The sequence below is a fragment of the Theobroma umbraticum genome, unplaced genomic scaffold (genome assembly GCF_002168275.2).
Source record: "Theobroma umbraticum cultivar Fairchild unplaced genomic scaffold, ASM216827v3 scaffold_67.0, whole genome shotgun sequence".
Taxonomy (NCBI): Eukaryota; Viridiplantae; Streptophyta; class Magnoliopsida; order Malvales; family Malvaceae; genus Theobroma; species Theobroma umbraticum.
In genome coordinates, this window is record NW_018397262.1 from 1,838,524 (window position 1) to 1,855,122 (window position 16,599).

The 16,599-nt window shown below is 35.1% G+C and overlaps 1 protein-coding gene across 2 annotated transcripts; it reads left to right on the forward strand.

The window, feature by feature from the left end:
• Positions 1 to 6,349: 6,349 nt before the first annotated feature.
• On the forward strand, positions 6,350 to 16,244 carry LOC110419827 (binding protein). 2 transcript variants are annotated; one of them, XM_021432946.2, is made up of 13 exons: positions 6,350 to 6,647; positions 6,832 to 7,001; positions 7,123 to 7,301; positions 8,789 to 8,997; positions 9,111 to 9,213; positions 9,769 to 9,932; positions 11,834 to 11,972; positions 12,857 to 13,033; positions 13,127 to 13,263; positions 13,903 to 14,229; positions 14,738 to 14,880; positions 14,985 to 15,082; positions 15,640 to 16,244. In XM_021432946.2, the coding sequence occupies exons 1-13, from the start codon at positions 6,478 to 6,480 to the stop codon at positions 16,129 to 16,131; spliced, it is 2,508 nt and encodes an 835-aa protein (XP_021288621.1). In that variant the 5' UTR covers positions 6,350 to 6,477; the 3' UTR covers positions 16,132 to 16,244. The 2 variants fall into 2 exon arrangements, with proteins under 2 accessions (XP_021288621.1, XP_021288622.1); XM_021432947.2 differs by having other exon boundaries at positions 6,351 to 6,647; positions 14,741 to 14,880.
• Positions 16,245 to 16,599: the final 355 nt, after the last annotated feature.

A 16,599-nucleotide genomic window follows, 5' to 3' on the forward strand; every position in this document is an offset into this window, starting at 1 on the left:
TATATAAACAAATTGAGAATACTTAGGGTTATGTTACTTATGTATGAAATGTTTTATTGAGCATAAAAAAAGGTGTGTATTTTTCACGATATCCATGGTGATAAGGTTATAAATGATATGAGCAACAAAGTATGCGTACTATGAGTAGTGAAGAATGCATATTATGCTTATAAGAAATGATGTTTGAAACTATATGTGTAATAGATGAAATGTTTTACTATACTTCATGTTGATGATTTCCATTATGGTTGATAATGCATTTAATTAGATGTGCCCTTTTTATGTGATAACATGCTTATATGATGAATATGGAAAAGCTTGCTTAGGTCTTGTGCTATATACCATATAAGCCCTTACATTAGTTATGTCGCTGGAATTGAGATGTGACAACCCATGGGGGTGTGTTTTTTGGTATCATTATGTGGTTCCTTTAAAAGTGGAGGAATGAAGCACTATTTAACTACCATAACATAGTTCCTTCCAGAAAAATCATCTTAATTAAAAAGTATCTTGAAGATATTATTCATTCTTGTTCATACTTTATTCCCATAGATGCTAGTGCTAATAGTGTTAGGATTCGACCTCATACTCAAACATGAAAACAATCAATAAATTAAAATAATATAACGCAATGGAATAATAAACTAACATTTAATCAGAGAAACAGTCAAATTCTACAGGATCAATGTTTATGTTTTTCATGTAACTTTCAAATTAATTATGAATACTCATAAGTTTAAGAGGTATATACCTTGCTCTAGATATTATAATCAAGAGCCAATTTAATCAAAATCTTTGCTTCTTCACCTTTAGGGTTTGTCATATTTTCAGCCACCTAAGTGTTTGGCCTCTAACAATAATCTACACAATGATTGAATAAGACTTTCTCCTAAGTAAGATTTTACTTGTGTTAGCAAGTTTTGTTTCTCAAACAAAATAGCTCAAAATTCTTGTTGAATCTTATTTTTGTCGAATAAAGAAAAGTATTTTTCTTTTTTTTTATTTTATGAAATGACTGAAAAGTGTTTGGAGGCTTCGAGTTTTAGTTTACTAATATAATATATTTAGATAGCCAAACTAAGTTATAACCCTAAACATAACAGTTATATTTTAATTTAATTAAGTCTTTATGAACTTAATTACTTTCTCACTTTATTTTGGTCTCTTTCAATTAAGTCTAACTTAATTAATTATCCATATTTAATCTCAATCATGTTACTTAATGTGTGTGACCCATTAGGCTTCTAACATGTTGGCAATAAATATAAATCATAATCAAATATTAATTTGATAATTAATTTATATTTATAGATCATGAACGGCATCTAGCAATACATCATGACCACCCAAATGTTAGAGACTCAATTAAAGAATTAGACAAAGCCCTTCAGTGATAAACCTCTTAGTGCAATACGATCCTTTCATCAAATATCCCGGATATGTTATTAACCATGGCTCGATGTCTACTTATGACATTTCATATTAGTTCTCATAATTCATAATTAACCTTATGAATTTAGGAAACTAATTTTTCTCAAATTCATCATGCTTTGACCAAATACTTTATATAAATTAATCAAGAATTAAGAACAAGTGAGATACATCCCCTCATATCACTTGGAGTGATGAATCCTCTCTTGACCACTCATTCACCTTCGCATGCTTCATGGCATACCTAAAACCACCTTGTTTAGACATTTGATTGCTTCCAAACCCATAGGGATGAAATCAAAGTATGTTATTCCCTATACAAGATAACTTGGTGTCTCAAATTTAAGGACTAATTACACAACTATCACATGAGAATATTTTCTATAGACACTTGAGTGAAATACCAAATAGAGTTCTTATAGTGGGTCATGTTTAGTGACCTTGTTCTTTAAGAAGCACCTGCACATTATCCTCAAGTATCCCATACACTTCAATCTATAAGATCAATTGCTTACTTTCCAAATAAGGAGGCTTAACATGTATCAATCTTTGAGCATTGTCAATACCCTATCTTGACAATACAATGATCAGGAACAATTTTAGGAATATAGCTTTGATGCATAGTGATCTCATAATTATAACAACTTTATAATTCTCTTACAAGGCTTTTATATTCCATGGACTTTATCCAATTAGTACTTAATAACTCCTTATTATTACTAACATGAAGGAAAACCTTTGTCACATATAATTATGCAATTAAATATGCATTAAATGACAATATATATTCCTTGATTAATCTAATTGACTCAAGGGCATATACCAACATATTTTTCAAGGGTAAAAGATATTGCTAATCAATTGAAGAGTTATGGAGAGAATATTGAAGATGTCCATGTGATAAGAAGATCCTTCGTTCCTTGACTTCAAATGTTGATTATGTGTTTTGTGTTATCGAGGAGTCTAAATAATTTAAATTGCATAAAAGTTGAAAAATTAAAAGGTATACTACAAGCCCAAGAAGACAAGATCAAAAGGAGGTAAAATGAGCCATCTAAGGATGCTCTCAAAGCCAAATTCCAAGCCCACATACATGGTGACATCTTATACTTTTGTTTTTACTTATTTATGTTACGATTTTAAAAAGATTAATTTTTACCTCACCTTACATCTTACTTATTTACATTAAATTGTAATAAATTTATTCTTATTGTTATCTTTTATTACGTTTAAAATCATTATAATTTATGTTAATTAATTAGGACATTTTTAATACATTGTATGTCAAATGTATTATGCATTTTTATTTTTATTCTTATGTGTTTACATTAAATTTAAAAAGAATGTTATTTTTTTAACACTAACATTTTATTTTAATTGTGTGAAATTTATATTCTTAATGTAAGAAAATTTTCTATTTAGTTTGATAGATACGAATTATTCTAAAATTGTTCTAAAAAAAACTAAAGAATAAGAGAATGGGGTTTTAATATAAAATTAACAATAATTTAATTTCAATTAAAAAGGTAGCTGGATAACCTATATTTGCAAGCTAAATCATAAAAATAATTAATTGTAAGTATTTAAAGAACTAGAGTGGTGCCCCTTTGCATAGATGTCCCGCCGGAACTCCCGTCGGAAATAACTGAGGATGAAATTGAAGTCTTCGATGAGGACGTCCAATTCGTTGACAAGAACACAGACTACGCTGGCTTTGTCTCTCATTTGGACACTCATTCTATCACCAAGTATGCTACTTTTTTCCCTCTTCTTTATTTTCCTTAATTTTGGAATTTAGTTTTTGTTTTCATGTAAAGCTTAGTTACAGACAATAAAATAATTATTAAGTGAAAATTGTTTGGACTGTAGCAAGTAAGCATAGAAGTGAAAATTTCTGTAATCTCAACTTATTACAATTACTTTTGTGGGTAGGCAAGTCTCTCGTACTGGTCATGGAACCAACGCTAGAACATGTCTCTAATGAACTCGATCAAAACAGTGATTGGCATTTTTCTTGCATGCTTCAAGCATGAGTTAACACATTCTGCAATGTTAGATGTCATGAGTTGGTATCGCCTAGCTGGTGAACATGCACATGCCCATCTCTCAGGGCCTATTTTCGTAAGGTCAGCGTGGACTCCTGCATGAATCTGTTGGAGATGGTTCATATGTCTGTTGAAATTGGATACCTTATAGCAATCTTGAGCAAGGGTGAAAATCATAGAAAGGTTGTCACACTTGAACTTGTTCTTAAAGTTTTTCTTCAAGTGGTAACCACATAAATTGTGATGCGTTTCTGGGTATGCATTTTAGATTACTTTTTTAATGCCGAGATGCTGATCAGAAATGAACATAGTGTTTTCAGGACAACCAACTGTATCACGCAGCTTGCTAAGAAACCACGTCCACGAGTCTTCGTCCTTAAAATGGCTGATGCCAAACGCAACTAGATATATGCACTCATTTGTGTTTTTGAATTCAGCAACAAACAGAACACCCTTGAATCTGCCTTTCAAATGTGTTGCATCAACTGCAACCGTAGGACGCATTACATCCCTAAACCCTCGAATACAAGCCCCATATGACTAGAAACAATATTTGAATCTTTTTACCTCATCAGTAGCCACTGTAGTGATTGTACCAAGATTTTCTTTTTCCAACATATAAAAGTACGAGGGTAATAGTTGAAATTACTCCTCCGGGGGACCGAAAACAAGGATTTTCGCATACTCCTTCGCTTGCCATGCCTTACCATACAAGCATTCTAATCCCCACTATACCCTCATCTCACCAATTATGTCCTTAGGTCTCAATGCTACTCCACTAGCCTTAAGCTTGTGTGACATAAGTTCACTAATTATCTTCACACTCACCGTGGAGAATCGCCCTTGCAAACCATCTACAGTACACGTGTGTACTTAGTGGAACGTCCGAACTTGCCAATATTCTCTTTCAAATAACTTCGTTGTACGCGCACCGAACTTGCATGCCTTGTCCTCACAACCAACCTCATAACGACCTTTACATGACCATTTTACTCTTATCCCAAAATGTTCTTTTAGAGCGAATATGTTCAAAGCTCGTTTCAACTAGACCTTCGAGGAAAACATTCTTCCTTTGTATAAGCGATCATTAGCACATCTCGACTCCTCAGTGGTAACTGTTTGGAAGGAGAACCTCTCTGCACCTAGAATTACCCACGTACGATATATCCCTGCATTTTTCGTATCCTAATAATTGTCATCTAGCAATGTATTAGGGGAACGAATCCCGTTTTCACCAGCGATAGGGTTATTGTATATGGGGTCATCACACCATACATCTCTTACATCAACACCTCCAACAGGTTCAATTTCGCCTTCAACATTATTGCAAATTGGAATGTCATTATCATAAAGCCAATCATCGTTTGAACTGTCATCAAACCCATCATCTGAATTGCCATCAAATCTATCTTCACCGGCAGGGAACAAATCCTCATTTCCCTCATCAGATGTAGTATTATCCTTGAGCGTCATAGTGTCACCCTCTATCGTTGCAGTGTTGTCCTCAAGTGTGATATTCTCATTTGAAAATGCCATTACACCCTCTACAGTTTCACTTGATTGTTGCATTGGTTGGATAGAAGCAAGTAATTGGTTCGATGCACATCCTGATCGGAATTGTGCAGCCAACTGTTCTGTGAATGTCGTCTCTCTACTAGGCTGCACAAACTCTTCTGCATACATCAATTGCCATCGTTGTGGGTTATAGACCGAATGTTGTCGTATGTGTGAAGCATTGTAAATCTCATTTTGATTGAGCTGATTACCATGTTGTTCAACTTTTTGATATGACATAACATTTCTTTGGCGTCCCTTAATGCTGACATACACAGCCGGAACATTCCTCTGTTCTAGCAGAATTAATACAACATCTTCATCGTCCTTGATAATTGGGCGTGATAGCTCTCTAGGTGTATTGATCAATACATGTAACTCAATCTCGTCCATTTCTGAGTTTACCCCAACAACTTCTTCAACCAGCTTCTTCAAGCCCTCAAACGACAAATCACTCCTAACCCCCTGCATTCGTGAGTCACCACCCTTGTAAATGCCATCCACCCATTGACCACCATGTCTTATCACAAGTTGCACAATTGGAACCCCACTTCAATTTTGAAAACATCAAATTTGTCAATCATTTTACACATTACATGCCGCGTTCTATAATTTGTCTGTCATGTTATTACACGCCATTTTTCAAATATGCTACACGTCATACTCAAAAATGTTACACGCAAGTTCAAAAATTGTTACACGCCATGTTCACTACATGTTACACGCCATGTTCACTACGTGTTACACGCCCTGTGCTGACACATGTTATTTTAGTATATTTTTTACACGCCACCTGCTTTATGGATGCATGGCGTGTAATAACTCTAGGCAATGTTTGTAATCCATGTTCTAATTTACACAACAAGTTTTAAAAATTTATCTATTATAGCAATAAATCCAATAACATACATTGATATCATCTCTGCTATAGGGTCTATTTATCGACGACACATATGGCCAGATGCTGAGAGATAAACCACAGCACAATGACGATGGTGCTCAACAGGGAGTTGACAGAGCTTATACAGTTCAGAGAGTTGAACAACCCGAAGATAATGATACTTAACAGAGAGTTAACAGAATTGATACAGTTCAAAGACTTGAGAGAGAAATATGAGCGACCTCAAACAGTTGAGCATTTATTTCTATTTTTTCTTTGATGGGAAGGAGATGTCGAGAGCTTTTTCTCACAATGTTTTTAAAGATATTTTAATTTACTCATGTTTTTTAATGATTAAAAACAAATAACTTTATGTGAGATATTATTTTTGAAATCACCCGAAGTTTTTTTCTCACAATTTCCTCAAATTAATAATGTTTTAAGTCCATGAGTGGGCTTAACCGAGCGTGCCCTCAAAACTCAAAACTTTAAACCCTAAACCCTAGTCCCCTCTTCTTGCTGCAGACCCATAAAACTTTCGAACTGCGGTGTCGTTTGGTATCCGCGATGGGGAAGAGCAAGGGCAAGCAGCGGAAGCAGGTAACTCTGCCGCCGGAACTCCCGCCGGAAATAACTGAGGACGAAATTGAAGTCTCCGACGAGGACCTCCAATTCGTTGACGAGAACACAGACTACGCTGGCTTCGTCTCTCGTTTGGACACTCATTCTATCACCAGGTACGCTACTTCTTTCCCTCTTCTTTATTTTCCCTAATTTTGAAATTCAGTTTTTGTTTTCATGTAGAGCTTAGTTACCGACAATAAAATAATTATTAAGTGGAAATTGTTTGGACTGTAGCAAGCAAGCATAGAAGTGAAAATTTCTGTAATCTCAACTTATTACAATTACTCTTGTGGGTAGGCAAGTCACTCGGGTGGAGGGTTTGTCTGAAGATGCTTTGGAAGCTTTATATGAGAAACGAAGAAGGAAGGCACTGGAGCAGAAAGAAAATGAAAAAAGTGTTGTTCAAGTTGATCCTCTTGATGCCCTTCCTGTCAAGACTTTGGATGGAGAAGTCTACTACCGGACATGTATCTATCTTTCATTTAAAATAGAGGAAAAATGGAAATTATTTTTACTTGCTTTGCTGTTAAAGAAAGTGCGTCCATTGAATGGAGAGAATGAAATGCTTTATGTTGTTATGAAATGCAGTTTCTCAGATACCAGAAGTAGCTGAAAATGAAGAAGGGAATGAAGATAAGAGCATAGTTAAGCTGACAAAAGCTGAAAGGAGGGCAAAGCTTAAAAGGAGTAAGAAAGAGGCTAAGAAACAAGGGAAGGAATTGGCTAAAACTGAAGAAGTGCAACCAACTCAACAAGAAGCCGTACTGGTATATTCTTTTAAGAAAAGAATGAACTTTAAATTTTGCATTTTCATCTAAGACAAGTTTGGTGATCTTTCTTATAGAAACCTTTATGAATAAAAGGGCCAAAGTTTTTGGTAAACTCTGCACATGATGATGATAAACATGATCAGCTTAATTTCCCTCTTAGTGTTTTCAATCATAGTAAAACACTATGCATGTTAATAGACCATCATTGTTGAGCTTTATGGATGTAGCAGGATTATTACGTATAGAGAAGGTTTATTACATGCTTTAAACTTTGTCTGTCATGTACCACCAAATGAAACTGGAGCAGCACTGGCCTGTCAGACTATCAGAACCATCAACCAGCCTAAATTCCATTCTTCTCATTTGCAAACTTTATTATATGCTGCATTGCTAATCTTAAGAGTTAACACGAGGAATTAAAAGGCAGCAGCTTGACTTTGATGCTTATATTTTTTTGATGCCTTTGTCTTGTAATTGCTGGAACAAGATGGACAAAAAGAGGGGGGTGAACAGTTCGTACACTATGGATGCATACAAGTATTATTTTAAACTGGATGATATAGGTTGAATACAAGTAATTTCCCTAGTTGGGTTATGTGCTGGGCTTCGATTCAAGAAAATAGGCTTTTAGAATTGTTGTGAAATGGAAGGTACCTCAATTGGGATTTGAAAAATAGAGTGGCCTGAAGCTAAGAATTATGGTGCTAGTATTTCTTGGAGTCAGCAAGATTACCATATTACCTTATATGTTTGGAGTTAATTGGTAGGATTTGATGGGAAAATATGTGGAAGCCTTGAGCTGCCATGTCAGAAAGGTTTAATTTGGCCTACATTAGATAAGGAGATTTCAAGTATTTAAGGAAGGTGTTCTTGTCTTGTGATTAGTAATTCAGGTTTTTTGAGCTTTCCATAATTAAGGGAATAATATGGGGGAAGAAACTACTTTAAGCTTTAGCAACACTCACCAAATATCACAATTTTACTTGAATCTAATGGAAACCATCTCTGTACTGAATCTGCAAATTTAAAGGAGGGGTTTGTCAGTACCTATATATACCTGTTTAGGTATTCATCTTAGAAGGGTTTCCCTTCTCTACATATTTAATATGGTGCAAAGATGCTTTTCTCTTGCTTTTCTATCTGCTTTAAATAGTATTGTAATTTTTTGGGAGGTGGAAATCTTACTTTCTGTTGTACTTATTTTCTAGAACATCATGTTTTGTTCTTTAAGTTTGCATAGATTCATTGTACTTATACTCTCAAGCTTCTTGCGGCGATGTTCTGAATTTTCCTTGTTTCAGTTGTAATTCATAAATGGAGAATTTTCCCCTCGATCTAATTGTATATGCTGTTACTTATGCCAAATCCTGCTTATGGATTGTTTGCATTTGTTCTTACCTTCTAGCATTGACAATGGGGATTAGATACTATATTCTCATGCTCCAGTCATTATCTTCAATGTTCAAACAGTGCTCTTTGTTTAGGCAGAGGTGAAAGAAGACCTCATGGTGGAGGAAACATTTGAAACCAAAAAGTGCAAGCTAGCTGAGCTTGGAATGGCACTACTTGCTGACCCAGAGTCAAATATTAAGTCTCTGAAAGAGATGTTGCAATTCGCGAAAGATGGTGATCATTCTATTGTAAAGCTTGGCCTGCTGTCCTTGCTGGCAGTCTTCAAAGACATTATTCCTGGGTACTCATCATTTCTTTTATTTTTCACTGCCACTTTATTTATTTTGTAATTCATTTTCCTTTTCACTGCATTGTATTAGTGTTTTTACTCAACTTTTTAATGTGCAAATACAGCTACCGGATTAGGCTTCCTACTGAAAAAGAGCTAGAAATGAAAGTTTCCAAAGAAGTTAAGAAAATGCGGTTCTATGAATCAACTCTTCTATCAGCATACAAGGTTTGAACTGCTATCTTTATAAGACCGCTATTCTGAAATTTTGAATATAATTCAGTCTAGTTCTTGGGTGTAGTTGGCATGGTATGCGAATTCTATTTCACTGATTAGCAATTATAGAAGGGTTTATAAGGTATATTTAGCATACCATGTCTACCGCATCTTTTGCGTAGGAGCGCTGTCGTCTGAAAGTCTATAACATGGTTTAATTGGGAGACAGTTGTTCAACCATATTATATCCATGAATATGGAAAGATTGTGTAGTACCAAATATGAGCAAAGTTATGTACTTTAGAAGTATTGGATTTATCTTGTGAAGATAAATTATGTGTTGTATTGGTTGAATTGACTTTTCAATTATGCCAGAGTCCAATGGTAAAATTTGTCTGCTTGTAGAAATTCCTCCTTCCTAAAGAGGTTGTTATCTGGTTTTATAGGATTCCTACTGATGTCTTTATGTTTTTTACTTCACTTCAGTTTATTGTTAGTTCGAGACATTATTATGATGGATTTCATCTCTTAGTTCCTTCTCCTTCATTTTATTTCTGGGTGCAACAGGGATACCTTCAGAAGTTGCTAGCATTAGACAAACAGCCCATATTTCATCATGTTGTGGTTCGTTGTATTTGTACTTTGCTCGATGCTGTTCCTCACTTCAACTTCCGTGAAAGCTTGTTAGGTGCTGTTGTCAGAAATATAGGCTCCTCAGATGATGTTGTAAGGTATACTGTGTTCATGTGCTTTGAAATGTTAAAGCATTGTTCAGTAAACTGTTGAGGGCCTTTTAAAGATTGACATTAATAATTGGAATTTTAAAATATAAGTATAATTTGAGGTTGGTCTCCACAGTTAAAATCCAAATTGAAGCAGTGTGCTGACAATTGTAAAATTGATAGAAAGGTCAACCTATATGTTTTATGAGATTCCAAAACCCTGCTTTAGGAGATTGAAATACTTAGTCAATGACTTAAAACTGTTGTAGAGGAAAGTGAAAATTTGATTCGATGTCAACATTCTTTTTTAGCTATTTACTTTAGCAATCTTTGGATTGGTATGTCAACTTTAATAAAGGCAATTGAATACTCTTATGTAGTGTGTTTAGTTGGCTTCTATGATGTATGGCCTTCATTACTCACTTGGCCTGTTGCTAATTGGTCTTCTACTTTACATCATTCTAAAATTTTTTATCTTGAGACTCTTTAAGATTGAAGGCATTGAGACATAGATACTTTACATTCTTCTTTCTTCTTTTCATCGTAAAAAATTAATTATTATTTTCGATATTGGTAAGATCGGGACATGGAACCTATTCACCACTGCATCTTTTCTGCTGCTTTGTCCCAGCAAATTGAAATGGTAACTTGGCTGGAGAGTCATTTAGTTAGTACTTGACCTTCTTTTGCTGCTTATGCTTTCGAAACAGAGAAACAAGTATTAAAACATCCCTTTTAACTTAATTACTAGATGTTTCTATCCTATCATTTCTCTGTTGCATCACAATCATGAATTGCTGGTGGTGTCTCAGCTTTAATCAGTTCTTCAACTGCCACCACTGCCCTCTTCCTGTCACCTTATTGCCTTCCTATCACCACCATCATCATCGTAACATTTCATCTTTTCTGCTTCTTTGTCCTAGTTAATTGAATTAGTAACTTGACTGGAAAGTCATTTACTTAACCCTCTTTTGGTGCTTTTGCTTTTGAAACAGAGAACAAGTATTAAAACATTTCTTTAACTTAATTACTAGATGTTTCTATCCTCTTATTCCTCTGCTGCATCAGTATCATGAATTGCTGGTGGTGTCTCAGCTCTAATCTGTTCTTCAGCTGCCACCACTGCCCTCTTTGTTTCACCTCATTGCCTTCCTATCACTACCTTCATCATCATAACATTTCATCTTTTCAAGTCATTAGACATTAATATGCTCATCAATATATGGATTGCCTTTAAAAAACATAAAAGGAAAAATCTATTGGGTATTTTACTTAAGACATTACCATTGCCTAACTGATTAACAGTAAGAGAGGATAGAGGTTAGGCTTTATTTTAATCTTATTATTCAAAATGAATCTTTGAATAAAATAACTTCAAAAAATAAACTTAAAAAAGTGGTGTTTGAAACATATTCAAAAGAGAAATCAAAGGATAAACAAGATGATAATTTCGTTCGACCTTATCAATTTATCTTGAGCTTGTAGTAAAGAAGCTTAGTTCTATTATCCAGCCTTTACCTTTGATCATCTCATGCATAGAGGAATGGGAATTGCCCTGTGGCTTTCTTTTAAAGAAAGCTCCCCCTGATACTTGGCTGCTACTCAGCCATTGTGCTAACCTGTTAATTCTTTCCAAACAACTAACTCCCTGCAAATTGTGAAATAGACTACAGTATTGTTTCATTTATTTCAGACACATGCAACTTTTATCATCAATGAAAGACAATAGTATTATGTTCTCCACCATAGTTAAGTGCAGATTCCTGTATCACATTGGATTGTAATTCCTCTCTTCCCTCCTCAGAACTTGCCAGAATAGTTGCTTCGGTGATGATTGCAGAAGGTTTATTTTTTAATTTTTTCTGTTGCTTTTGTCTTGTCCAACCAAATTACCTACTCCTTGTTGACAGGAGACTTTGCTGTGCAACTATTAAGTCTCTTTTTACCAATGAGGGGAAACACGGTGGTGAAGCTACTGTTGAGGCCGTTCGGCTGATTGCAGATCATGTGAAAGCTCATGATTGTCAACTGCATCCTGATTCTGTTGAGGTGTTGTCTAATCCTAAAACCCTCCTATTTCACACTGCATTTATGTTTCTTTAAGTATACACTTTGCTTTTTGTGCAATGTTGGTAAGCTAAACTCATTGGCATGATTGGAATCTGTTTTTATCTCCTTTATCTTCCTAAGTAAAGACTATGGTGGATCTTCTACAATGGAACTGCAAAACCTTGCCATAGAAGACACATAACTTCATTGAAGTTCCTTTTCCTCTTTGCTTGTCCACCTCTTTCTCATATAAAAGGTGTTTGAAGTTGCTATAGACAATTCAAATTGAAGTTACAGCAACTGAAGACTTTAGATTGCATTTTGCATGTTTATTTTTAAGATGTCAATAAGATGTGGGATATGTCATCATCAGTTTTCAACTGGCGTATCTGACATCAAGTCATGATCGGCATGTAAGTAGATCTTTGAGAGGAAGTAGTTTTTTTATCTTTGTGGATGTATACTCTATTATTGCGTAAATGAATCTTTCCCAAGCATTTTAACCCACTGTTTTTATTCAATCCTATATATATTCTCTTTAATCCCTGTAATTCTTTTACTGTGATTAGAATTGGAAATATGCCTGTGCCATGATTCTTATATGTTGACTCTTTTCAGTGAAAGTAGTTGCTTAAACTTATGGATATATGCCACAATTTGACATAAGTCTAGGATGAAGTATTATATAATGTGAATATAACTTTGCCAATTTGTAGTAGATCAAATTAGCTACTGATAATTGGAAGGCAGGATGATTTCTTTGCTAGAAATGTTCCCTTTGTTATATACATGATTTGTACTTCTGGTCTAACTGTGTCTGTTGTTGTTCTTAATATCATTGTTTTTCTTCTTTTTTTTTTTTCTAATTTTCAATACTTTTTCAGGTTTTGATGTCTTTGTCATTTGATGAGGATCTTGGGAAGCCTGAAGTTCAAGTAGGTAATAATAAAATGAAGAACAAGAAAAATAAAAAGAGAAAGAATATTGAGGAGACAAATCAAATACAAGGAAATGACAGAAAGAAAGGTAAGCGAGAAATGATGGCAAAGATGAAGGAAGAGGTAAATATCACCACAATTGCAGAACTTCTTGATGTTTTATTTATCTTTCTTGTTGTAATTGTCACAGCATCAATGTTTGAATTCTTTGCCCAGGTTGCTGCAGATTATAAAGCTGTTGCTTATACTCCAGATGTTGAGGAACGGAAGAAGATGCAATCTGAGACACTTTCTGCTGTATTTGAGACATATTTCCGGATCTTGAGGCATACCACACAATCATCTGTAGCCAGGTGTGTATGATCATTACAGTATTACAATAATGAGTGAGGTTGGTTAGTGGTATTCTGTGAATTTTTTGTTTGAGTGAAAAATGCAGCCTCCACATCTATTGATGAAACGCTGAGGAAGAATAAAAGGCAACTATAAACATGAAGAACTGAAATCAGCTAGAACACTAATTTCTGACAACCTAGGCTTGACCTGGGCCAGCCTATAGTCATAGCAATTTAAGTAAGGACATGAGAAATCATCAGTGCCGCCTTTAGTGGCCAATTAAGATGGGTTTTCTTGGTCTGTTGTCCAAACTTGTCCATGCAAGTTAATGGAAGCTGGTTTCCATCCAGGCTTTGCTGTCTCTCTCTTAAGTTTCAGCATGTGTTTTAAGACGGGGAAAATGTTTCTGAATTGTAGTAACATACACAAAATCAGATTTTTATCCGTTAAAAGAGTATAACTTCTCTAATATTGATTGAGATTTCCAAACAATGGTGGATTGTACTGGTTAATGGTGACAACCTGATAAAATGATTTCCAGATGAACATTTTATGCCAATCTTTTTTTATTTAAGTTCAACCTGTCTTGTCTTTGTATTATGATATTTTAAATTCACTAGCAGACCAGTTAATTTTTTATGTTATTGTCTTTCCAGTTCTGAAGCAAATGGTAGTACAGCTCCTGGTGCATCTGGGGCACATCCACTTCTAGCTCCATGTTTGAGTGGTTTAGGAAAGTTTTCTCACCTGATTGACTTGGATTACATTGGAGACCTTGTGAATTATTTGAAAAGGCTTGCCTCTGGAGGTAGCAACTCAGATGGTTCTGCACAGAAAGTTCAAAATATGACTGTGTCTGAGTGCCTTCGCTGCTGCATTGTTGCTTTTAAAGTTATGAGGAGCAATCTTGATGCTCTGAATGTTGATTTACAAGACTTTTTTGTCCAGCTTTACAATCTTGTACTTGAGTACAGGCCTGGAAGGTTAGTAGTGTATTGGCTGTCCTTTATATTTATCTAATTGAAAGCATAGCTTAAGAGTAAATGTTAACTTAGATGAAGTCTTTTCCTGCTGCTTAAGCAGCAAAAGCCAGTTGAGACTTGCTTGTTTCAAGCCTCTTTTAAGGTGATCATAATTCTTCCCTTCCAAAGTTATGGTAATTAATTTTCTCTGATTAAATAAATTAGCAAATCAGTGCACCTGTGCAGTCATCTGCATCTTCAAGAGGATATTCTCTCTTTCCTTCTTAATATTTTTCCTTCCATATTCTCCTCATGTGAGGATGGACTGATGCAGATTTTTCCTGTTATCCACTCATTAGAGAGAGACTTAATAGTAACTTGATACTTCTCAGTTTTGCCTCCTGTAGCTGGCTCATTGTAACTTTATTCAGTAGTAATGTCGATTTCAGCATTCTTGCAACTTCAGTAGTAATCTGGCATGAATAACAGCTTAGCTCTAGTAAATTTTTTGCTTAACATGTCTATTCAGCAGAGATCAAGGTGAAGTGCTAGCTGAGGCTCTGAAGATCATGCTATGTGATGATAGGCAACATGACATGCAAAAGGCAGCTGCATTTGTAAAACGCTTAGCCACATTTTCCTTGTGCTTCGGATCTGCAGAATCCATGGCTGGTGTGTTAATTATTTGAATTGCTTGCCTATTTGATTTCAAGTGCTTCATTATGGTATTTGAAGGCATTTTTTCTGTTTTTTTTTTTTTATTTTTAACTTTGCAGCCTTGGTAACGTTAAAGAATCTTCTTCAGAAAAATGTAAAGTGCCGAAATCTATTGGAAAATGATGCTGGTGGTGGCTCTGTGTCAGGATCCATTGCAGTAAGCTATTTTGCTACTCTTCAAATGATAGAATAATTTTCTTATATGCATTTTGTTGAGACACCTGTTGCATATAGTATTCTATTAACATGTCCACCTTCGTTCTTGGCTAATACTTCGATCATTTGTCTTACAATGTCATCAATTATCTCTCTGACCAATATTTATGCTGGATTCATCTTTATTTGGAAAATCTTCTAAGTTTTGTGATGCATTATGAAAGAATGACCTGAAGTAGGAGGGAGGAATACAGATTGGGAATAATAATGAAGCATGAAATTTGTAGTTTCTAAACAATATTATGCCAACCCATAGCATCTTATTAACCCAACTGGTTTGAGGTATGTGTTTTGTTATGATGTATAAAATTGTTAAATAACTATGGTATTAGTTGCTTTTTTTATAATTTTTGTATCAAAATCTGGCAGTTTGTTCATTGGTATCACAATTACTGCACTGGTTTATGAATTTTGGTTGTTTTAGTAACAGACATGAATGGAATTGTTGGGTTTTTGTCTTGAATTGTGACCAATGCGAAACAATTATTTGATTTGCAGAAATACCAACCACATGCCTCAGACCCCAACTTAAGTGGTGCACTGGCTTCCGTCCTTTGGGAACTGGATCTTCTATCTAAACACTATCACCCAACCATATCAACACTGGCTTCAAGCATCTCTGGCATGAACACTGCTCAGAACCAGGTTTATCTCTCCATCTCTCCTCAACAAGCTTTTATAAACTTGTCACTAGAGCAGGAGTCATTCAACCCAAAATTCAGCACTCAGAAATCAAATAACAAGAGGAAAAGAGGCACCGGGCCTTCAACATTAGCTTCTATCAACCCTACTTCAATTGATGAAAACGAGGTGAGCAAAAAACTGAGCAGGCATTTCATGCTTCTTCGGGACATTAAGGAGAATGAGAGAGTAAGGGGCGAGTTGGACCGAACAAAGTCATCCTTACAGTTATATGAAGAATACAAGAAGCAAACGAAGTCATTAAAGCACAAAACCAAGAAAAGCAAAAAGCGATTGCCCGTCAACTGAAATATGAAGTTCAGAAATTTTGAGAATGCAGTGTTTTTGCCATTAAATTTTGAGAATTCAGTTTAGGGTTGTAAGTCAGCATTTGGTAATGCTATAATCACAATTTTGGTTGAGTTCTCATGTCCATCATGCTTTTTTAATTCATTTCACAAATTAATGTCTCTTTCCTAAAGAGAACATGAGGAATGGGCAAATTGTTAGGCCCTGCCATTTGATGGAAGTCCAAGTCTAAGGTATCAACCCATGGCATCTTAAACATGGAAAGATTATAAATCATTTCCCTCCACCATGTCCTTAAACGACATATTTGTTTATGGATAAATGGTTATCTAGTAGTAATTATTGCTTCATGTGAGGCCTTAACATGGGGAATTTAGAAAAAAAAATAGAAAGAAAGAACCCCCAAGCTATGAAGTTAAGATCCCAACAGTGTAACAGTTAGCTGAAACCCATGTGGCTCATAACTTG

Bases quoted from the DNA above. Each gene is read 5' to 3' on its own strand.
- LOC110419827 (XM_021432946.2), top strand. From the start codon at position 6,478: ATGGGGAAGAGCAAGGGCAAGCAGCGGAAGCAGGTAACTCTGCCGCCG. The intron at 7,002-7,122 runs GTATCTATCTTT...TATGAAATGCAG, and splicing joins AGAAGTCTACTACCGGACAT to TTTCTCAGATACCAGAAGTA. The intron at 14,881-14,984 runs GTGTGTTAATTA...TTAACTTTGCAG, and splicing joins ATCTGCAGAATCCATGGCTG to CCTTGGTAACGTTAAAGAAT.